This window comes from Megalobrama amblycephala, linkage group LG2 (genome assembly GCF_018812025.1).
Source record: "Megalobrama amblycephala isolate DHTTF-2021 linkage group LG2, ASM1881202v1, whole genome shotgun sequence".
NCBI lineage: Eukaryota > Metazoa > Chordata > Actinopteri > Cypriniformes > Xenocyprididae > Megalobrama > Megalobrama amblycephala.
In genome coordinates, this window is record NC_063045.1 from 34,411,501 (window position 1) to 34,436,683 (window position 25,183).

At 37.9% G+C, this 25,183-nt stretch overlaps 1 protein-coding gene across 4 annotated transcripts; it reads left to right on the forward strand.

Moving 5' to 3' along the window:
• Positions 1 to 81: 81 nt before the first annotated feature.
• Positions 82 to 23,782, forward strand: osbp2a (oxysterol binding protein 2a). 4 transcript variants are annotated; one of them, XM_048172451.1, is made up of 14 exons: positions 82 to 673; positions 4,292 to 4,497; positions 13,090 to 13,340; positions 13,481 to 13,649; positions 13,940 to 14,060; positions 14,546 to 14,612; positions 15,652 to 15,780; positions 15,871 to 16,116; positions 19,078 to 19,198; positions 20,026 to 20,129; positions 21,105 to 21,200; positions 21,339 to 21,523; positions 22,011 to 22,231; positions 22,662 to 23,782. In XM_048172451.1, exons 1-14 carry the CDS (start codon positions 516 to 518, stop codon positions 22,802 to 22,804), a joined length of 2,217 nt encoding a protein of 738 aa, XP_048028408.1. In that variant the 5' UTR covers positions 82 to 515; the 3' UTR covers positions 22,805 to 23,782. The 4 variants fall into 4 exon arrangements, with proteins under 4 accessions (XP_048028408.1, XP_048028398.1, XP_048028425.1 ...); XM_048172441.1 differs by having other exon boundaries at positions 83 to 673; positions 13,937 to 14,060; XM_048172468.1 differs by lacking the exons at positions 82 to 673; positions 4,292 to 4,497 and adding an exon at positions 6,915 to 7,393 and having other exon boundaries at positions 13,937 to 14,060; positions 22,662 to 23,781.
• The last annotated feature ends 1,401 nt before the right edge of the window (positions 23,783 to 25,183 follow it).

Genomic DNA, 25,183 nt, shown 5'->3' on the forward strand with positions numbered 1-25,183 from the left:
CACAGTGGGAAAAAATGGAACATGAATGCGAGTAAATAGTAAAGACCCTGTTTGCTCTAAAGTATTAATTGTAGCGCCACCCTGCGGATGTTATATCGAACTGCGTTTAAGAAATCTGTTCATGACTTGGCAACACCAAATGCCATAATGCAAGGATCAAGAATTTAATCGATATGCATCCCTGCATTCATCACAAGCTTATCTCGGGATGCATGCTTTAGCTTTTAAAAGCCTGCGCATCCTCGCATCCGCTCTCCTCACTAATGTCTTTACGTCATATAGCAGATTCTGAGCAATCTGTGCGTCCGCGATGCATCTACGTCACCCACTGTGTTTCCCCAAGTAGCATCAGTTTTCCATCATCTCTCAGAAGCGCCGCCTCTCCTCGCTGTGACCGCAAATTTGACTCCTCGCTCATACCCTAAACGTGTTGCATACATGCGAAGGCAGGTGTCTGGCGCGCGATCCGCAGAGGTGAGACAGCAGTACTCGTATCCCAGCGGTGAACGGTTAATATGACCGAACTCGTGGTGCGGACCCTTCCGTCTCCTTCAGGTGTGCAGGGTCCCGGCCCGGACACTTATAAAGGATGGCTCTTTAAATGGACCAACTACCTGAAGGGCTACCAGCGCCGGTGGTTCGTCCTGAGCAACGGCCTCCTGTCTTACTACAGGTACGTGCACTGCGTTTCATTTGATGCGCACGAGGAGCACTCGAGACTCTCGGCGCGCGTGACTTTGCTGTGTCACCGCTTTCACCCGCGGTACATTATCTGTGTGGTTTTATTTAGGGTAAGAGTTGCTCAGAAGTTTTAACCAAAAGGCCTCTTACCTGTGTTGGCACCTGTGGGCACCACTGACATGTTATAGCATAAATCATTTATTAGCTGTCCATGCTGCAACAATGCTTCTCCTGTTTATAATTAGTAATGGGGACATCTGAAGCAACTAGCCTAGATCAAGTTTCCACCCTTCTGCAAAGGCCTAACCGAGAAACACTATTTAATACACATTATACAGTGTGTTTATGTAGTGAGGTCTTTTTTTAATGCACAATTTTGTATTAAATGAGAAAACAGAGGTATTGTCACTAGTGTAGAACACTAGTGATGATACCTCTGTTTTCTCATTTAATACAAAATTGTTCATTAAAAATATCAGCAAATCAGTTTAAGTAAAAAAAAAAAAAAAAAAAAAGGACATGAATTACAGAATATTGTAGTATTTGGAGTCTCTTTTAAGCGGCATGAACTCCTGAAGTTTGTGTAAAACCTGATGATCATGTTCTCCAGCATGATCTGAGTAAGTTTTCAAGAACATTTGTCCATCTGTATGAAGCAGTTTAAAGGCTCAATATCATAAATTTGCCTTAATTTCATTACAGAACTTTGGGACATTATGTTTTCCTGAATTAAAAATGCCTGATTTTAATGTGTTTTGCATATTGTATTTTGAATGCTATTACCAGAGCTATGTTGTACTCAAGCGTGACTCTAATGCAGCTGTAAATGATGCCTTGCTGCTGCAGTGTATCTGGATTTTGTATGGATTTGATATAAATGATGCTCTGATTCAGCACTCATGAACTCAGAAATCCTGCAGTTATTTTATTGCAGCCAGCATATAGAATTTGACCAGTATGTCAGTCTGGGATTTTCAGTGGCTAACGGCAATGCTGATGTGAGCGGGGTACCAATAATGTAATAAAAATAAAGGATCAAATATAGTGTAATAGCAATGAGATGAACATTGCAGAAATACATTAAGTACGTAAAGTAAAATAAAATTTAGTTTATTTTTTATAATAAACTAAATAATAAAACTAAATAATAAACTTATTTTTCATATTCACTTATAATAATAAAATAATAAAAATGATGTTAATGATGTTATATTTTACTCAATAATTACTCACAATAATAAATTCAGTTATAATAATAAAATAATAAAAAAAAATTAAATTTAGTCTTAAAATAATAATAATAATATTTTAAATAGTATAACTTTCTCAAGCCAACATAGTTATTATTTTTACACAATAATTTCCCACTATAATAAATTCCTCAATAATAATACAATTAAATTATGTTTTACAGCATAATTACTAACCATAATATACAGTGCCCTCCACAAATATTGGCACCCTTTATAAATATGGGCAAAGGCGGCTGTGAAAATAAATCTGCATTATCCTTTTGATCTTTCATTAAAAAAATTCACAAAATTCTAACCTTTCATAGAAGTAAAACAATTGAAAGCAGGGGGGAAACTCACATTATGAAACATAAATGTTTTTTTCTCCAATACATGTTGGCCACAATTATTGGCACCCCTAGAAATTCTAATGAGTAAAATAACTTTTTTAGCGCACCAGGGTGATCATGAACATGAAATTGTCCAGCCATGACTTCCTGTTCCACAGGAGTATAAACATGAGGAAACACAAAGGCCAAATTCCCTTAATCATTCATCACAATGAGGAAAACCAAAGAATATAGTTCTGATGTGCAGCAAAAGATTGTTGAGCTTCACAAAATAGAAAATGGCTATAAGAAAAAAGCTAAAGCTTTGAAAATCCCCATTGCACCATCAGGGTAATAATTAAGAAGTTCCAATCAACTAAAGATGTTACAAATCTGCCTGGAAGAGGACGTTTGTCTATATCGTCCTAATGCACAGTAAGGAGGAGAGTTTGAGTGGCCAAAGACTCTCCAAGGATCACAGATGGAGAACTGCAGAAAATAGTTGAGTCTTAGGGTCAGAAAGCCTAAAAAAAAAAAAAAAATGACCAAACAACACCTACATCATCAAAAGTTGTTTTGGAGAGTTTTTAAGAAAAATCCTCCTTGCTCATCCATAAACAAACTCCAGCATATTCAGTTGAAACTATGAAACTAAAAAAAAGAGCATTTTGGCAGCAAACCCACCAGATGGGTTTGGTGCACACAGGGATAAAAAGTACCCCATGCCAATGGTTAAATATACTGCTGGATCTTTAATGTTGTGAGCCTATTTTTCTGCTGGAGGTCCTGGACATCTTGTTCAGATACATGGCATCATGGATTCTATCAAATACTAACAGATAAAAATCAACCACTTCCCAAACCGCTTGTGCTAGAAATCCAATAATGGGCCGTGGTTGGATCTTCCATCAGGACAATGATCCAAAACAAACATCACATCAACACAAAAATGTGTCACTGAGCACAAAATGAAGCTTCTGCCATGGTCGTCCCAGTCCTCTGACCTGAATCCTAAAGAAAATGAGTGGAGTGAACTGAAGAGAAGAATCACCAACATGGATCTGGGAATCTGAAGGATCTGGAGAAATTCTGTATGAAGGAATGGTCTCTGATATCTAGTCAGGTGTTCTTCAAACTCATCAGGCATTACAGAAGAAGACTCAGAGCTGTTATCTTGGGAAAAGGACGTTGCAATAATTGGGTGCCAATAATTGTGGCCAATGTGAACTAGAGAAAAACATTATTCAAAATGAGCTTTTTCCCCATTTTCAGTTGTTTTGCTTCAATGAAAGGTTAGAAATTTGTGGGTTTTTTTTACTGAAAGATCAAAAGGATAAACAATGCAGATTTATTTTCACAGCTACCTTTGCTCTTATTCACTAAGGGTGCCAATATTAGTGAAGGGCACTGTATTCACTCATAATAATGAAATAATAAAAATAAATTAAATTTAGTCTCAGAATAATAATAATAATTTAAAATAGTTTAAATAGTATAACAATATGTTGGCTTTCTCAACTCTTATTTTTATACAAAAATTACTTACAATAATAAATCCACCCAAAATAATACAAATATAAAAGTAAATAATTTAAATTTGTATTATTATGAGTGAATTTATTATTGTGAATAATTATGCTGTAAATAATTATTTAACTTTATATCTGTATTATTTTTATACAATAATTACTTGCAATAATAAATCCATCCAAAATAATACAAATATAAAAGTAAATAATTCTTTACAGCATAATTATTCACAATATCAAATTCACTCATAATAATAAAATTAAACATTTATTTTACACAATAATTACTCTCAATTATAAATTAGTTCATAAGTATTTGCACAGAAAATGTGCATGCATTATTGACAAGGCTGCTGGTGGATGTTGGAACTGATACAATTATGTTAGTCAGTCTGGTTATATCAGTCTATCACAAGTATATGGTGTGGATCTGTGACTCTGTTCCAATTACTTTCAGCTAGTTAGTTGCTCCTTTAATCCTTCTCATTGTGTGTTTGTGTATGTGGGAATTTGTCTTTAGGACTCAGGCAGAAATGGCACACACCTGCCGAGGCACGATTACCTTGGCGACGGTGCACATAGAGATAGGGGACACCTATCACTTTGTGTTGACAAGTGGAGGGCGGAGCTATCACCTGAAGGCATATTCAGAGGGGGAGTGTCAGCGGTGGGTTTCTGCTCTGCAACAGGCCAAAGCAAATGCCACTCAAATGATGCCCCATTCAGGTGAGTCCTGTCACAGTGCCAATGAAAAGCATTCCAGGATGCATCTCATAAGGCCAATTCACACTGCACTGACAGACGCAGACCAATGCCGACAGTCACCAGATTACAGTATGTCACTTCTCAGACATTCCAAGACCAATATTAAATCACGTTCAATTGACGGAAAAGAGAGCCGACAGATGGCAGTGGGTTACACACTGATCCAACAAACCTGACAAAGTGTCTGTTGCCGTCTGTCAGTGCGTTGCCTGTTCACACCAAGGAGGACGATAACTAAAGATAAAGATATAACTCTAAAGTCATCTTAAAGGATTAGTTCTCAGTTCAGAATTAAAATTTCCTGATTACTCACCTCCATGTCATCCAAGATGTTCATGTCTTTCTTTCTTTAGTCAAAAAGAAATTAAGGTTTTTGAGGAAAACATTCCAGGATTTTTCTCCATATAGTGGACTTGGTACAATGGGTTGAAGGCCCACATTGAAGTTTCAGTGCAGCTTCAAAGGGCTCTACATGATCCCAGCCGAGGAATAAAGGTCATGTCTAGTGAAACGATCAGTCATTTTCTAAAAAATATTTTAAAAAATGTAACCACAAATGCTCTTCTTGCACTGCTCTGCGATGCGCAATGCATTATGTAATCACGTTGGAAAGGTCACGTGTCACTTAGGGGAAAGTACCGATCCAGTGTCTAAGCGAGCGTGCAAAGACTAAGTCAAACAGCCTTTATTAAAATAAAGGTAAAGCAACGATGTCGGATGGTTTCGAAGTTGGAAGAGAAAATAAGATTTAGATAAGAAAGATAAGAAATAAGAGTTTTTCGCCTTACTTCCGCCTACGTCACATGTGACCTTTCCAACATGATTACGTAATGCGTGGCGCATCACAGAGCTAGTGCAAGATGAGCATTTGTGGTTAAAAAGTATATTATTATTTTTAATTTTTTTAGGAAATGACTGATCGTTTCTCTAGATAAGATCCTTATTCCTTGGCTGGGATTGTGTAGAGCCCTTTGAAGCTGCATTGAAACTGCACCTTCAACCCGGTGAACCCCACTGAAGTCCACTAAATGGAGAAAAATCCTGGAATGTTTTCCTCAAAAACCTTAATTTCTTTTTGACTAAAGAAAGAAAGACATGAACATCTTGGATGAAAATTTAATTCTGAAGTGAACTAATCCTCATTAGAATCACTTTCAGAACAATTTTTTCCAGCTAATGATAAAAACATTGACAGCCAATCAGAATCCATCCTGCTTTAAAGGGCTCAAGCATTTTAAGCAGCAGACTACATTACTGCAGCATATGTTTATAATATACAAAACGATATTGCCGGTGGTGTGGACGCTAATATAGTCACCTTTATAGTTATCGTTCTTGGTGCGAACTGACCTTTAAGGCTGATGTGCAGAGATGGTGGGCCACTTTGAAGATGATAAAATATAAGATAGTTTGGATTAGTATCTTATTGATAGTTTAGATTCATTTTATATTTTTGCTCACTTGATATAATTCTCAGTTTTTAAGTCTTTAATATTATATTAAAATGTGTCAAATAGTTATAATAAAGAAGAATCACAAGGAGTGTGTACCTGTCCGATTGTTAATCTGTCTTGTTATTAAGGATTAATAATACATTTATCTCAGTCATATACATTATTTTTAAACAGGTCTGCATTCTTATCTTCTCATAACCTTTATGGCCCGTTCACACCAAGGATGATATCTATGTATAAATAATAATATAGTTCTGAAATGAGTCCACACCTCAATTATAACCATAAAGGCACAGAGAAACAATATTGTTGGAATCACTTTTAAAACGATTTTTATTCCATCTGATAAATGATAAAAAACATTTACAGCCAATCAGAACCAATAGTGATTTAAAGAGCTTGAGCATTTAAAGTGGCAGAAAGATATCGTCTGGTGTTGTATATAGTAGAAGTAAACATGAATTTCCTTTTCCATTTTAAAGCACTTTGGCAGTGCAAGTTCTATATAAAAAAAATATTTACAGCAGATTTGCCAACCTAATCTAATCTCACATGTAGAGGTTGAGAACTTGAATACACAGTAAAATTATCTCCTACATAAACCATTTGTTCCTTTATGTTGGTTTGATTTATCTGGCTTGACTGAGTTCATCATCAAAATTATACATCGAATAATAAATTTAACATTTTAACATTTAAAACAAAACTTTGTGACTTTTTTATTATTTTTTAATAAATTATTTATTATTTTTTTAATCAAATGCCACTAGGGGGTAGCATTGTTCATGAATTTTTGAAGCTTATTTTTCCTTTCATATTTAAAATATTAATAAATCCACAATTATATACAAAGTAATTATTATTTCCTCATAAATATTATGTTTTAAATGTGTTCTTTATGTGTGTGTTACATTTAATTGACAGGTTTCATTTGAAATTAAATAATACAGTGCATGTCTTGCTTTTTATTTATATCCTCAGAATTCATTTTTTTTTTTTTCTTAACAAAACTCATAGTCTGAGAAAATATCTTTGATATTTTAAATGCACAGATAATTTTGCCTGTTTTTTTGACTCCCCCTACATTATTGTATTTACATGAGCTTCTTTTATCCCCAATGTGATTAATTTGCATACTGCACATCTTCCCATTTGGACGATTTCATCTGATACTGAATGAAGTGACGAGCATATTAGCTCCGCCCACTGTGCAGGATGAAGAATGCGAGGGGAAAGAGGGAGGGTGAGAAGGAAAACAGGAGCGAGAGGGATGGGAGGGAAGCTTGGAAGGTGACCGAGAGGGAACGCTGCTTCACGCTTTCATTCAAAAAGATTTGAACATCATCTTCACTGCGTAAGCATTTGCTCTGTATTTATCAGTGATTCAATCCTGTCGAGAACAGGTAGGACAAATTATAAATTCATATGTTTGAATTCCATTTATGCAAAAACATCTTTTGTCTTAGTGAAAAATAAATTCTGAGTTCATAGATGTTTTAGCCAGTCTTTTATTTGAGTACTGGTGGAATAGTCTGCTTTATATCCTAATTTCAGCCTTGATTTTAAAGTAGCTTTTTATGATCAGTTACAGGAATGAGTCTATTTTTATGGATGCTCTGATGCACATTGTGGCTACTGTATCAGTCAGTTCCTATTTAATATAATAGTCAACTTGTTGATGTGTTCACTAGCTCTTTCATGGGCTAAATACATTTAGCGCATCCAGCTAAATCTCAGGATTTGGATTGGGAACCCACTGAGATAATTTTTGACTTCACAACAGCATGATACACTGTACAGCCTGCATTTACTACATTGTAATGCAACTACATTTTTACATTCTCTGAGAAATGTGCCAGTGTGTGGTGTTGTGGTTGTAAAGGCATTGCTAGGGTAGCATGTTCTTGGTGTCAAAACTCCTAAGTTTCTTTGAGTCTGGTTCGTCAGCACCTCATTACTGTGCAGTGGTGTGAGAAACGTCCAACACGACTGTGCAAATCAGATTAGCTGCGATACAAATTAATCAGGCTGATGGGCCAAACTGCATTGCCAGACAGCCAGTGAACTTTACTGTCGCTCAGTTTTGAAGATCCTTCCAGCATTTTCCTCGCTGCACCTCCATTTATGCTCATCTCCATACTTTGAATCTTCCCTGTTCTGCTATATGCTGTTAGTCTAGGTGTGGTTAGTCAAGGATGAGTCACTCGTCTCTCTCCAGCAGGTCAGGGTAAGGTGATCTTTGATTGATTCTCCAGAGCTGGTGCTTTTCCTTTTACGCCCACCGAGGCTGAGCGAGCCTCTCTCACTTGCTCTATTTTTATTGCCCCAAATCCCACCTTCAGGATTCCCTCTCGCTGCAGATGAGGCTCTGATGGAAGATGTTGAGGCAGTTGAGCACCTTCGGCAGGCAGGAGTCACAGGCACACAATAGCTCTATGTGGCTTATCAGACTAGAGGAGGTCTCACTTTCTCCTCTTTGATTCTGCTCTCTAGAGAGCCACACTAATCCACTTTTTCTGATTGTTTTCTTGGCAAGCATAAAATTGCAGTCTTTTGCTTGGATTGGGTTGAAGACGCTTTGGCTTAGATACAGTTTGGATGGAAAGATCGAAGCAGGCTGATCAGTGATCACGTAATCTTCGCAGCTGCTTGGTTCGGCACTATAAAAAAATCCAACTTTCAAAAAGTTATTTAACAAATGTTAAAAAAAAGTAGCTTCAACAACATTTTTTTTTTTTTGTAGGATTCAGCTATAACTATTTTGGATGAACAACAAGAATACACTAAAAATCTTTGTAACAAAAGTTGCTTTGTTGACCTTAGGCATCTATTTGTTCAAAATAGGAATCTAAACAGTATATGTATTCTTTACGTTATTGAGCTCATTGTTTCTGCTTTAAATTTAGATTGTTTAAACTAAAACATTGTTAGCTAACTGCATGATTTGTATATGTGTGATTCTGAAATAGTTTCTGAAGTTTCATTCAATGTGTTACTTGCCATTTCTTTGTAACGATTTGTGAAATTTACTAGCAATTCCTAAGTGAAAAGTGTTTCAAAAACTGTGAAGGGAAAAGTGTTTCACCTGATTGTAAATCCTGCATCAATTTTTTTATTTTTTGTATGTCAGTGTATGTTGCAAGGACATGCATTATTTTATTATAATGAATGGACTTAATTTTTTTATAGGTATTTTTTTAAGATTATGGCCAACAAGATACAGATTGTTTTTATGCTTAAATTTCCAAAGACCAGTATCCAGTAATTATTGTTTTTTTTTGTTTTGTTTTTTTTGGCTTTTTGATACAATAAATAATCATAGATAATACTATATAATAATACAACAATAAAAAATAAACATTGGCATTCATTATTATTGTTATTATTATTATTATTATTATTATTATTATTATTATTAATGCAATAATGAAGTTAGAAGTTGATATGTAAATGACTGGAAATTAGTTTTTGTGGGGTTTTTTAGAACTGTTAAGCTTACAAGTAATATATTATTATTAACATATTATTAATTATACAAATTTTAATGTTTTCTTATGCTCACCAAGGCTAAATTTATTTGATAAAAAATATGATAATATTGTGAAATATTAGTACAATTTAAGGTAACTGTTTTCTATGTGAATATATTTTAAAATGTAATTTATTCCTGTGACGTAAAGCAGAATTTTCAGCATCATTACTCCAGTCTTCAGTGTCCTGCTTCAGAAATCATTCTAATATACTGATTTGATCAAACTTTTGAACAGTATACATATATAGACACATATAAAATGTTCATCTGATGATCTAATCAGGAAGTCATTTAAAAGTCACACTTCTACACAATTTATCTCCAGTCACTGACATACAGATTGACTGAGTTTCAGTGAACAGTGTGCCAGCATGTTGACTGCTGGTTTCTGTGTAGCTGCCTCAGGCTTCTACAAGCAAGTGCTTCCCTGTCCTCATCTATTTGCCAGTGAGTGATGGCCATGTTGTGCGAGAGAGTAGGCAAAGCGAGACGCATTAGCCCGTTTGGGTTTTTTCATTCTCTTTATAACTTCTAAAAATAGCCGTGCTTCCGATTGCGTGGGACCTAGTTTCCATGGTAACCATGTTCATTCACAGAAATCTGGTGTTTGAATGGGTTGTTGGTTATTATGACGCTTCTCTTTCACACTCACTCATTCCATCACCTACTGCCCACATTCAATTGTGATGTCCTTCAGCTCTCCAATGACATCTAAATGTGGATCTTTGGTCATTTTTCAGAATCCGTTTAAAGCTTAGTTGAAAAATATGTTTGTATTTGAAAAGACCTCCACAAAAGGACAGTTTTAGTTCTCAGCTGTTACATCAGACCCCTCCAGCCTCTCCAGCCTGTGCTATTTATAAACTTATTTTAGTTGAGCCTGTAGGACTGCAGAGAATTTGATCATCTCTATTGGCTGCAGAACATCAAAACACAAAATAACTTCACTTATTTAAAGTAAATTTGCCATACTTTCGATTCCCACAGGAAGAAATTTTGAATCGTCCGTTAACTGGAACCTAGTGTCTGAAGCAAGTGTGAATTCATGCCAGTCTTACTGGCTGACGGCAATCCGATGACGTCACATGGAGTGCCCGAGCATACAAAAGGGTGCCTGTGTTACACGTCATCAGCTTTGTTGTCTTCGGGAAGCCTCTTCGTTTGTATGTGCGTGTGAAGATAAGAGATCGGTTCTTGCTCGATTTACTCTCGAGGGAGAGAATAAACCGTTTGAATGGAGCGCATTAGGCTCCCGAGGGTGTTGGATTCACTCATAGTGATGCATTCGCTGTGGGTAGCTACAACTTTGCTTGACTCTCTCTTGAGGGATGAGAGTCGAGCATTTGCACTTCACGGTTTGGGGCCCGCAGCTGTCGAGACGGTAAGACAGGATCGATAGTTGGGATTGTAGGCAGAGCATGGGGAGGAGTCTGACAAGAGTGTTCTCTTTTTTTGGGTTTCTCTTGATAGCTCCATTGCTCTCCATTTTTGGATTTGGAAGCTTGCTTTGCAAATTCTTCCGATCCAAAATAGAGATTTATTAAACCCATTATTCTCATGTCAGATCTGGAATCCCACTGTGCGGCCACTTCTGACCTGACTGAGAGCATTTTATATGGTCGTATAGTTCTGAGATAATAGATGTGCAGAGAGAGTTGAGGCGGATGTTTTCGATAAATCCACCTCCTTCGCTGCCCTGCATATAAGTCTGTGAGTCTTTCATTTGTCCTAGATCTCCAAATTGAGGTGTCGAGATAATGGAGGAATCGGCTCACATAGTGTCTACCACTCAAAAGAACTATTAGTGCGTGGAGGGGCTGTGTGATCATCAATATGCGAGGATGCCCTAGCCTAGGTTGAAGAGTTGTTTGTGAGCTTTCTCTTCCTTGACGCTGCATCCATTTTGAAGGCTCTCGCCTTGCCAATGGGAGTACATTGGGTTCTTGAAGGAGCTGAATTCACTCACTGTTAAATGCAATGAGGATGCTCTGCTCTCGCTTGGATCTTTCGTGAGGGATGAGAGAGACAGAGTCAAGTGTCTGCACCTCGCAGTCCAAGCCCTGTGTCTGCTAAAGCTGCTCAGTGGCTTCAATCATGGGATCGCAGGTGGGTACAGTAGAGGCAGGTGTTAAAATGAATCCACCTCCACTGCTTCAACACTTTGTTGCTAATGGCAAGGCATATGCGGTGGTGGTAGTTGAAGTAGGGCTGAGCTCCCTGGCAGGGGCTGAGCGCGAGTAGAGTTTGACAGCTGAGATTTAGTATAGGATATTCCACTCTCTCACTTGTCATCCTCCCCAATTTGTTATATTGGGTATTTAAGCAGGATTATGCTCCTTGTGAATGGGTTGATCCCCATCCCCAGGCTACTCGAATGTTGGAATGGGGCTTTGAACAGGTCGGACTGGTGCGACCCATTCCCTGTTGCGCTCCAGCTCCCTTCAGTATGCTTCTCCCTTAGGTTTGTGTTCAGGTCTGATAGGATTATAAGTAGAGTTGCTTTGAATGACTCCATACTTATTCTATTGCCTGGTTCGGCTGCTAGATGTAGTGCTGTGGACTTAGCTGAGGTTATGTCTATATTCTCCTCTGGTAGTTCTGCTCTTAAGGCAGGAACACACCAAGCTGTTGGTCAGCCGTTGGGCAGTTTTTGTTCGACGGCCGACTAAGTTTTCTCAGTGTGTTCTCCACCTTCAGCTGAAGTTGGTCCTTGTCTGCTTTTTTTCAGCCGATTCAACATGTTGAATCGGCGTTGGAGCATGTCGGTCCGTCAGGCCATCTGATCATTCTGATTGGCTGTTCAGCTACTGCCGCCTGCTGGTACAGAAAAGCATTTCATCTCACGCAGGCGCAGAACAGACGTGCTACTTTGCTGTCGGCTGTTGAGCGTCGGTTTGCAAAATTTCGCAACTTTGGACCCAAACGCTGTCAACGTGAGCTAACCCTGCAGTCTGCTTTCGTCGCCACTAGTTCGTCGGCATCGGCTTGGTGTGTTCCTGCCTTTAGGGTCTTAGGGCTCTTAGCTGTCCTGTAGCTGTGGCTTACTGGTCTAATGCAGGAATCCCCATTTCAGAAACGGTTGAGCATGGAGGCTTCAGGGCTTTTCCTAGTGCCTGTAAAACTGAGGTTTTTAGGGAGTAAGGCTGTGGTGTCATAGGATGCGCAAGTACATATCAGATTAAGGGGACATCTCCAAATATTTCTGTGGTAATCGAAAGCATGTCATATGCCTGGGTTGGTGAACTCCGGTCCTGGAGAGCCACAGTCCTGCAGAGTTCAGCTTCAACCCTGATAAAAATTCACCTGCCTGTAGCTTTCTAGTAACCCTTCAGACCTTGATTAGCTTGTTCAGGTGTATTTGATTAGGGTTGGAACAAAACTCTGCAGGACTGTGGCTCTCCAGGACTGATGTTCGCCACCCCTGTCATATGTTGTCAATGGACATTTGTCTGCAAATTTTAAATTGATGTAAATGAAAATGAGGCAGACAGGAACTAAGCTTTACTTCACTTATAACATCTTATCATTCATTTGCAGTCTATCTCTCCATTTATCTCTTTTCTGCAGATGACTCTGGTGACGAGGGTCCACTAGCCCAGCCAGATCGTGCTCTGATCCAGGGGGCGCTCAAGACTCTGGCCAGCAAGCTTGAAGACCTCAGCACCTGCAATGAGCTCATAGGGAAGCACGGTGCCGCCCTCCAGCGCTCCCTCAGTGAACTGGAGGACTTGCGCACCCCTACCGACGGCGCAGATAAGCTGAAGACCGTTAACGAGCGAGCCACTCTCTTCCGCATCACTTCCAATGCTATGATCAATGTGAGTCTTATAGTTGACACTGCATATTAAACTGGAATGAGACATTTTTAGCACAAGAAATAGACAGTTTATCTCTAAAAATGGCTGAATCTGTACCTAGAAAATGAATGATAAATCTAAATGATTGGTTTTTGAATCAGGCCTGCCAGGACTTTGCGGATCTAGCGGAGGCACACAGCCGGCGGTGGCAGCGTGCGCTGCAGTATGAGAGGGAACAGCGCCACCACCTGGAGGACACTATCGAGCAGCTAGCCAAACAGCACAACAATCTGGAGAGAGCCTGGAGAGAAGCGCCCAGCACACACAATAGTGAGTCTTTTTGACTTTTATCTTCCGTCAAGCACAAAAAGGGTTCTTCTCTCTACAATGAGCATGAAGAGTAGACTAGAGCCATCATGCTCCAAAAAGTATAAAAAGAATAGAAAACAGTTATTTTAAATTGTAATAATATTTCACAATATTACTGTTTTTAATGTATTTTTGATCAAATAAATGCAGTCGGTGTACATAAAAGACTTCTTTCCAAAACATTAAAAATCTTACTGTAATAATGCTGACCTAGCATTAAATGAGATTTTCTATGTGTTGCTCTTCAGAAGGGGTGGAACGAACACCAGAGGGAGAATCCAGTGAAGAGAATGAAGACATAGAGTTCTTTGATGCCATGGAAGATTCTCCAGCCTTCATCACAGTGCCTGCTGACGATCACTCACAGCATAGGTTCATATATAGATCACATAATAGTAATCACATAATAGGCTTTTTCTCACTGAACCTGACGGCACACCCACATTCCAATCACTGACCAACTTATGCATATAAAATGGCAAGAACTTGATAAAATAACAAGATCAGTTTTGCCGTTTGGCTGGCTGTTCGCAATTTCTGGGAGTTTTATTAGCTCACTTAGGCTAATCTTCAAAATGTACACAATTTTTTTAGCTTTTTAAGTTAATTATCATTTGTGCACTGAAACTGCTGCACTATTATTTTAATATTTTTAGGTGTCATCGATTTCAGATACCTGCCCCAAGTGGTGTGTAAATAATTGTGAATATTGTGAAACAATTGTTTTTCATCATTTATGTGTTTATCTACTCTGTGTCTGAATAATGAATGATCTTCCTCCAGTATAGTACATGTTTACAGTAAGAGGCAGATGATGTTTCATCCCTCTTTTGTGTTTCTCTGTGTGTGTCTCTCAGACACTTGAGTAGTAATAAGAGCGTGACCAGTGGAAGTCTATCCAGTAATTGGAGCCAGGATGACAATGTGAGTTTGGGCTTTTGTTTAACCATAACATATCCAAACTGAACCACACATGTCAAATAATGTTAAACATCTTAATTGAAGGGTTAGTTCACACAAAAAAAAATTCTGTGATCATTTACTCACCCTCATGTCATTCGAAACCCATAAGACTTCATCTTCAAATTGAAACACAAATGAATATATTTTTAATGAAATCTGAGAGATTTCTGTCCCTCCATTGAAAATCTATTCACCCAAACCTCTGACACTTCAAAACATTCATAAAGAGATCATAAAAAAAAAATCCATTTGAATCGAGTGGTTTAATCCAAATCTTCTGAACAGACACGATCACTTTATATGATGAACAGACTGAATTTAGGCTTTTATTCTCACATAAGCATTGATCAGTGAACATAAACGGAAGCTTAACCATACTTGCTTGATGCACGAGAACAAACCTCATTGCTTCTTCTGGAAGCTCAAATGTGCTACGTAACACATGAGAATGAATCTCATTGGTTCTCGCAGAAGCTCAAACGTCCTGTGTAACACATGAGAATGAACTTCATTGGGTGTCACAGAAGCTCAAACGTGCTGCATAACACACCAGATTGAACCTTGTTGGTTTTCGCGGAAGCTCAAACATGCTTCATAACACAAGAATGAACCTCTTGCGGAAGCATAAACATGCTGCGTAACAAGAGAATGAACCTCATTGGTTTTTGCGGAAGTGCAAACGTGTTGTGTAACAAGACAATGAATCCATACACCTTTAGCTTGTAAGAAATTAATATTTTTATTCAGCGAGAATAGATTAAATGTATCAAAAGCAACAGTAGAGACATTTTTAATATTACAAAAGATTTCTATTTTTTAAAAAAATTCTTTTGAACTTAATCCTGAAAAAAATGAATAATGGTTTCCACAAAAACATGAAGCAGTACAACTGTTTTCAACATTGATAATAAAAAGAAATGTTTTTTGCATCAAATCAGATTTCTAAAAGATCATGTGACACAGGATTTATTTCACTAGAGTGTTTTCTCTGTGTTCACAGGATAGTTCTGGTAATTATTTGCGCAGGGGCAGACGCTGTCGCATCCCAGATAAGCCCAACTACTCCCTGAACCTGTGGAGCATCATGAAGAATTGCATTGGAAAGGAGCTCTCCAAGATCCCCATGCCTGTAAGAGTAGTCTCAGATCTGGTGTGTTGTGTAGCTGTTGATGTCTGCATCTTGACATGGATTTGCGTGTGTCTGAATCCTCACTTCCAGGTGAACTTTAATGAGCCACTGTCAATGCTGCAGCGTTTGACGGAGGATCTTGAATACAGCGAGCTCCTGGACCGGGCGGCACGCTGCGAATCCTCTCTCGAGCAGATGTGTCTGGTTGCCGCCTTCTCCGTCTCCTCCTATTCAACCACCATCCACCGCACAGGGAAACCCTTCAACCCTCTGCTGGGAGAAACCTATGAGCTGGACCGCGTGGATGAGTACGGATACCGCTCCATTTGCGAACAGGTCCGAGACCACACTCACAAGTACACAAATATTCAAAAGATTATATACCTCATTGGTTACATAGTAGTAATAATAATAATAATAATAATAATAATAATAATATGGATAAATTAGAAATTATTATAATATATAAATTAATAATATTACATACTAATACTACAAAAGATTTCTATTTCAAATAAATGCTGTTCTCTCTCTGTTCATCAAAGAATCCCAATAAAAATAAATCACGGCTTCCACAAAAATATTAAGCAGTACAACATTTTTTTCTTTAACATTGATAATAATAAGAAATGTTTCTTGAGCATCAAATCAGCACATTAATGATTTCTAAAAGGATCATGTAACATTGAAGACTGGAGTAATGCTGAAAATTCAAGCTTTACCATCACAGGAATAAGTTACATTTTAAAATATATTAAAATAGAAAATAGTTTTTTTAAAGGGGGGGTGTAATGCTATTTCATGCATTCTGACTTATTTACACTGTTAAAGAGTTGCGTTCTAGTGCTAAACATGACCAAAGTTTCAAAACATGAGTTGGACGTATGACGGAGTATTTCTGTGCCAAATACACTACTTCCGGTTTCAGAACAGGATTCAGGGAGTTTTTTTCGAGTGTGTCCTGTATGACGTCAAAAGAGAGCGGAATTCCTTGTATAGGCACTTCTCCCTGATATGCGTGCGCACACACATCACCCAGAACAAGAGTAAGAGCACGCCCATCAATGCGTTTCATTAGGGATACTAAAGCAGAGAGATTTTTCAACAATGGCTGTGTCCCAATTCAGGGGCTACACCCTTTGAAGGCTGCATACATCATCAAGGCAGTCTCATTTAAGAAAAATAAGCGTTAGATTGCAGCGTAAGAAAACAATTACAGTATTTTACACCTCACAATGAATATGTCAATTTTATTACGGTTGCTTTTCTTAAATATGACATCCTTGATGAAGTATTCAGCCTTCAAATGCGACCTCCGCAGGACACAGCCTCCGAAATGAGATGCAGCGAAAGATAACCTTTTTCAGCTTCCCAAAGAACCCAGCGTTAAGGGAACAAAGGATGAAGTTTGTTTTTCCGCGGCAGCAACGGAGTTGTGCACGTATGTTTATTTGTTCCCGGGAATTCCGTGATGAATACTTTGTAAACAAGTCCCAGTTCGGCGCTGGATTTGCAGATCAGGGGTGGTGAGTAAAGCTGCAGCAGATGTCTGTTTTGTTGGTAATCGGCACGCAAGAGCATATAATGTAAACAACACAAACACTTTTGTTCCCTTTGTATTTATAATGATGTCGCAGTTAGCATGCGATCTCTAGGCAGAAGCTGTGCGCGCTCGTGACTCTTTAACTCCACCCACGGCACTGACGGCAGACACGCCTCCAGGATCTCGGCTTTTTTCGGAAAGACTCGGTTTAGCGTATCCATCTTTTATAAATATGACAAAACTAAAAACTTTTCGGAGATACGAAGGATGCATTGTTACTCTATATGTACTCAAGATTAACATGAGATTGCCAGAAACTGTGTGTGATACAGGGACGTGCACAGGGGGGTTGCTCAGGTTGCCCGGGCAACTGCCCATATGCCCTTCTCGACTCACGTTGCCCTTCCGAGGTGGAAGAAAAAAAAAAAAAAAAAAAAAAAAAATCGTACAATGGATGCAGAATTTCACGTAGGCCTAGATAAAAAAAATAAAAAAAATCGCAAAGCCTCATTCACTTCCATATTCGGGCACCCGTCCGAAAGTGAAAGTCAGTAGGGGAAGGGCAAACTCTGTTTACGTGGCTGCAGCGCTGCACGCGACCGGCACCTTAGCTGAGCCTGCATGAGCGGCACTAGAAGGATTGTCGCGGTTGTCGGGTGAGACGACTTAACGTTGTCGGAAAGGTGAGTAAGGTTATAATCGTTAACGAAAACGAACGAAAAAACGAAAACTAGGTGGGAAAAAACCTCGTCGTTAACTGAAATAAAAATAAAAACGAGGCATTACAAAAAAACGATAACTAACCAAAACTGTCCTTAGTTTTCGTCTTTGTCAATGTCTTTCATAGAGCAAACGTTGCAGCTGCATTTCATTTCCCTGCGTCTCTCACTCAGGAGTCAATTCAATTCAATTCAAAGTGCTTTATTGGCATGACAATTGTTACAAAGTATTGCCAAAGCATTTCTATCACTCAGGAGTCTCTCTCACATACTCGCGCGCACACCGCGCCTCCATGAGAACGAGTGTTGGAAGCAAGTTCGCGAAACGTTGGTATCTCGTGAAAACCTTTACACAATCACACATTAAAAAGTGGTATAAAAATATTTTTAATTCTGAATATAATTTTGTCAGTGTGTTAATGTCGACCCGAGAAGCGGTTGTTACTTTAAGTTAACTAGACGCAAGTTTGAGGTAAAATGCACTTGGGTTGTCGATGTCAAAACACTATTTAAGCTGTGATTCAAGTAAGGAATAATTGACGACGGGCCGTTGAATTATTAGAAAAAATAATGCACACCTGAGGTGGTGATTCGGTCAGGTCTCGAAGCGGAGTCAATTATTCCGCTTATACCACGGTTATTCTCAGTCCTTCATATAGCCCGTGAGTTGAGATGTGTTGGTAGGGGAGTGCCCTTTTTTTAGGTCAGAGCAACTGCCCCTCAAAATTCCTGTGCACGTCCCTGGTGTGATACCCCCCCTTTAAATTGTAATAACATTTCACAGTATTACTGTTTTTACCATATTTTTTATCAAATAAGAGGCTTCTTTTAAAAAAACATTTAAAAATCTTATTGACACCAAACTTTTGAACAGTAATGTGTATATATAATTATTATTAATATAAAATATTTCACTTACTGTACCTATTTATAGTTAATGCATTAAACTTATTGTTAATGCATGAAATGTTGTCAGTGATTGCACACACTTTGTTTGATGCATTGATTAGCTCTTCTTTTCTCTCTGTCTCACAGATTAGTCATCACCCTCCGGCGGCTGCCCACCATGTGGTATCGCAGCGAGGCTGGACACTGTGGCAGGAGATCACCATCGACAGCAAATTTCGTGGCAAATACATCTCTATCATGCCACTAGGTGATCCGTCATTAGTTATGAGTCACCTTTAATGGACATTCACATCACATCACACACACACCCACACACATATATACATACACCCTATTGAATTCCATGGTTTTCTGTATCAGGACATAAAAAATCATCCGGTCCTTGGCAGGTCTTAAAATTTGGAAACAAAACCTCAGATGAACAAGAACACATGACATATCACACAGTGTCATTATTTATTTAACAAAAATAAAGCCAAGATTGAAAAGCTAATGGGTGACAAACTAAGGACTAAGACTTGCTTTTGATAACTAAGTGCCTGACTGCTACATACCCTCTTCAGTCCTATGGAAACAATAAGGAAATGATATCCTTAGTTTGTCACCCATGGCTTTTCCATTTTGGCCTAGTTTTTGTTTAAAAATTAATGACACGGTGTGATATGTCATGTGTTGTAGTTTATTGTTCATTGTCAATTTTAAAGACCTGCCAAGGACCAGATGATTTTTTTATTATGTCCTGATACAGAAAACCATGGAATTCAATAGTGTGTCCTATACATGTATATATTCTAATTCACATTACATTTTTTAATAACAGTAGTTACCTAGATTGACTTTGTGCACAAGTAAATGTATATATAGATGTGCTGCTTCCAGCATTACTTCAAAGGAAGATTTCATTTGTAGAATGGTTTCTATTTTCACAGAGCCTCTTATACTAATGTTTATTGCAGCTCTCCCTGCAGCTTTGAGCTATATTTAGAGTGAATCAACCTTGTTCGTTTTCATTTCCAGGTACATTTCTTTCTCATGCTATTATTTGCTCATAATGCCTCTCTTTGCTCTCTGCAGGCAACATTCACCTTAAGTTCCACGCCAGTGGGAATCACTATGTGTGGAGCAAGGTGACCTCCACTGTGCACAACATAATCGTGGGCAAACTATGGATTGACCAAGTACGTGCTCGGCCTCATCGGCTCTTTTCTCTGATTTTTCCTTGTTTGTAATGTGTTCATATTACTCTTCTGCTATGTATTACGCTCGTTTTAACGTCGTTCCAAATCCATGACTAAATCACCATAAAGTATCATTGAAGTAATCCATAAGCTCATGTTGTATATATTTTAGTATTATTTATATGCAATTATAGTATTATTTTAAATTATCATTTTTATTTTATATTTTCAGTTTTTATTTTAGTTTATTTCAGTAATTTTATTGTGCTTTTGTTATTTTTGGTTTTTTTTTAATATATATATATATATTTTTATTGAGCTTTATTTTATTTCACTTTTAATTTTCATAATTTTAGTTTTTTAAGTTTAGGTTTTTCATTTGATGTTTCTATTTCATTTTATTTCAGCTTTATTTCAATTAACATAAACACATTTTAATAGTTTCTTATTTAACAATAACAACACTGCTATATTCCAAGTCTTCTGAAGCTGTACGATGAATTTTTCAGAACCAGATTAAAATTCAAATCATTATTTGCTCAAATTCTTTATTGTTGCTCTCAAATCAAATTTTATGCGTTATATCAGATTTGATGGAAGAAAAAAAGTCATGGGTTTGCAGCAGCATGAGGGTGACTGATTAAATGATGAATTTTCGTTTTTGAGTAAAATTTATGGTCTGTGTCCTCCCACGTGTTGTGGCATTACTCATCCTCGACACTCTATCTGTCAGAGAAAAGTCACCATCGAAACTGTTCTTCTCCATCTGTCTTCCGCCCCATCATTCACACTCCAGAGGAAACAGGAAGCAATTATTACAGTTATAGATTGTGTCAGTGCAGTTTACCAAAGCATGAATTCAAAACAGTTATCAAATGTGTTCATTTCATGTCACTTAATTCTAATCCAAATAACTGCTCTTATCACTGCAGCTCTGTCATTATTATTAATGTATCACTCTTTGTCCCGATGCAGTCTGGGGACATTATAATAGTGAACCACAGGAGCAAGGACACATGCCACCTCAAATTCTCCCCTTACAGCTATTTTTCCAGGGATGTTCCCCGCAAGGTCAGTCCATGCATCAATCACCTCTATTCAGTCAGAGTTTTCCAGCATTAGAAATGCAAGAATGTGTGCTACTGCCCTCTGCAGGGTATTAAGTGTAACCACGAGTGTTTGTGTTTGTGTGCTGTTTCCTGTCCACAGGTAACAGGCGTTGTAACAGACGGTGAAGGCAGCGCCCACTACATTCTCTCTGGAACGTGGGATGATAAAATGGAAAGTGCAAAGATCATAGAGAGCAGCCATGGCTGTGGGGGATCTGAGGGCAAGCAGAAAACTGTCTATCAGACTCTACCACCAAAACTGCTGTGGAAGAAATACCCTCTTCCGTAAGAATTAAACTATATGTCTATCTATGGTTTTCTATCTAATCTATCTATCTATCTATTTTTTCTATGTAGATCTATCTATCTGTTTTTCTATCTGAAGACCTCAGATGAAAAAGCCTCTAAGTGCCATCTGAAATTTTCTTCTAAAAAGAGCATTTTTATCAAGCTCTTATGTTTAGGTTCAGTAATTTCACTTTAATGGCAATTAATATGTAATTTTCATTGCCATTAAAGTGAAATTACTGAACATAAACATACAAGCTTGATAAAATTGCTCATTTTAGAAGAAAATTTCAGACGGCACTTAGAGGCTTTTGCATCTGAAGTCTTCATCTATCTGTTTTTTTCTTTCTGTTTTTTCTATCTATCTATCTATCTATCTATCTATCTTTTTATTATTTATAATATGTATAAATTATATTTTTCTTTTAATATTTTTTAGTAAATGTATCTTTCTATATTCTCTTTTTTTCTGCCATAATTCCAGCGAGAATGCAGAGAACATGCATTTTTTCTCTTCTCTGGCCTTGACTCTGAATGAGCCTGAGGATGGTGTGGCCCCTACTGACAGCCGTCTACGACCTGACCAGCGGCTGATGGAGGCAGGTTTGTGGGATGAAGCTAATGCTGAGAAACAGCGTCTGGAGGAGTGTCAGAGACTGGAGAGGAGGAAGAGAGAAGCGCAGGCCACCCTCGCACTAGAAGAAGGCAAGACAGAACCTCAAACACTCATATTGTTTCAAATACTTAGTAGGTAGTCTCATGTAGCCAGACGTTCAGACTGACGGCAGAAGGTCTGGACTCTATCGCAGCTTTCATTGGCCAAGGACCACGCAAGAGGACGTTTGACTGACATGTAACGCAACCAATTTAGGGGCATTTGTTTCCAGGGGGACCGTTAAAGAATGTGACACACTCATCTCCCGGACATCCTGTAGAATTCAACCAACCAGATGACGACTTTGAAAATCCTGAAGTGTTTCCAGTTAGGCGTGCCATATGCAACAGACGTTCGGCCAACGGTCCGTAGGCGTGACGTCTGAGGCTGAGACTACTTAGTAGGCAGTATACAGTACAGACAGTGCAGTATCTAGTGTTCCGTTATCTCAACAAATATGTTTTGTCCTGTATTTGACAGGTAAAGAAGCGGAGAGCTACCAGCCAATGTGGTTTGAAAAAAGGACTGATACAGAGACAGGTGAGAGCAGCTACCTGTACAGAGGAGGCTACTGGGAAGCCAAAGACAGACAAGACTGGAGTCAGTGCCCTGCCATCTTTTGAGGCCTCTTTTCCACCAGGACCAGCTTGCCATTCCAAATCATCTTGTATTAGGAAAGCTGCTTACCAATGTTTCCCATTCCAAGGAGTTTCAAAGATGTGGAAAATACTGATTCTGTTCAGTCTCTTCTAAGGCACCCACATGTATATAAATATATATCTTAATTTCGAGTGTATTCATGGGGGCACCTGTATTGTAGCAGGGAAAAGTCACATTGCATGGGGGGGAAAACACATTTTAAGCACAATAGACAGAGGCACTTTATAAACGTCACAGTGAAAGACACTAATAACATTAATGATCTGGGGAATGTAAAACTTCACCAGGGATAAGATTCTTCCTCAAAGCTTTTACTGATTGTTTCAGGTTAACTGTATGATACCCATGAATTATCCACCGTTGTGTGAAAAAGGACATGTAGACCGAATGCCCTCAAGACTGTGTTCCTCCATTGAGCTGTAGTGTAGATTAAGTGCTGTGTAGTTTCAACAGTGCAAACATGCTCCATAAGCAACCTAGATAGAATCCAGATCAGTGAATTGATGTTGCTTCAAAATAACAATTATCAAAGCTAATTTATTAGATATATAATGCAAGAATTCCTTTTTAGCTGCCTGTTTAGTTATTTAGCACAAGCGTAATGTAAATGTCATTGTGTAGGTGATAAATTACGGCTTAATTGAGATTCTCCATTTAGAGTCATAGTTAAATGTGCAAACATGCTAAAACATCAAGCTACAATTCAACTACACATTTATTTATTTAAATAGATGAATTAATAATACATTGCACATCGTTTATTATGACTCATCTGCATGCAGTGCAGATTTTTTTTTTTTTTAAATAATTATACAAATTAAGCATGCACTTCAACAGATGCATTCATATATTCCCAGGTAAAAAAAAAAAGTACTCCTATAATGTACTTAAAGTGCTCTATTTTCGCACACTAATTTTGAACTTAATATACTAAAAATTCTTCTTTAGTACTTCTTAAGATAATCTTAAGAACATCTAAGTGTACTCAACTGTGCTATTTTGAGACAGCATGAAATATGAGCTAAAATGTGCTTTTAATATACTATCTCTGTATTTAATAAATGTCCTACAAGTGGTAACTAAATACATTTTTTAAATACAGAGCTAGTATATTAAAAGCACATTTTAGCTCATATTTCATGGTGTCTCAGAATAGCACAGTTGAGTACACTTGGATGTTCTTAAGATTATTTTAATATACTAAAAATTCTTTAGTACTTGTTAAGTACAAAATTAGTGTGTGAAAATAGAGCACTTTAAGTACATTATAAAAGTGTACTTTTTTCCACCTGGGATTGTCTAACACTCACAGGAAGGTACACAGTACCAGGTCACATTTTAGGGTGTTTGCAAACCTTTGGCCTTGACTATGTTGTTAATAACTAGCATTTTGTGGTGGCAATACTTTCTAGTTTCCAGTATTAGCTGCTTAAAGCACATTAACACTACATACACCATTCATGCTGCAAGGAAAAGTGGTCTGGAATACTGACTGTAAACTGTAACCAAAATGAAGATGAAGGAAACTCATATTTAGGCATTAAAACATTCAGAATATGAGCAGACCAGTGTTATATGTACACTTTAAATGAGAGCATATGTCAGGAACTGTGTTAGTGCATTGTGCAAAATGTAAAGGACTGATTGAACTTCATATTTACTGTCTGTGTTTGAGTTTTTCAACCAAAAGCAAGTCTCTTCAGAGATCAGCACCATAAGAACTGCAAAAATGACACTTTCCAAAGTAGGCTACGTAGTATTATCCAGATATAGAGAACCTTAAAGGGTTAGTTAACACAAAAATGAAAATTCTGTCATTAATTACTCACCCTCATGTTGTTCCACACCCGTAAAACGTTCGTTCATCTTCGGAGCACAAATTAAGATATTTTTGATGAAATCCAAGAGGTGACTCGTCCACAGACGGCAATATAACGACGGATGTGGATGTGGAACGACATGAAGCAGGTGAGTATTTAATGACAGAAATTTCATTTTTGGGTGAACTAACCCTTTAAGCTGATTATTATAACGATAGAAATTGATTAAATATGATTCTGATATGGTGATGTTGAATGTGTTGGATATTGCACTCTAAGGACTCTTATTGAAGTTCGTCACTAAAATTTTCACTGTAAATAATGATGTGAATTTGTCTTGGTTGTCAAAATAATTTGAATATAATACATTCAAACGAAAGCTAAGAACAATAATTATATGTTTAATATTTCAAGGGTTGTTGTCAGTACTGGTTGGTTTTGGTCCGTTTTTGTTGTTGTAGCGTTTCAGTTCTCATCAAGGCCAGTAGTTGGCGCCAACGTACTTGGAATAGCGCTGGACCA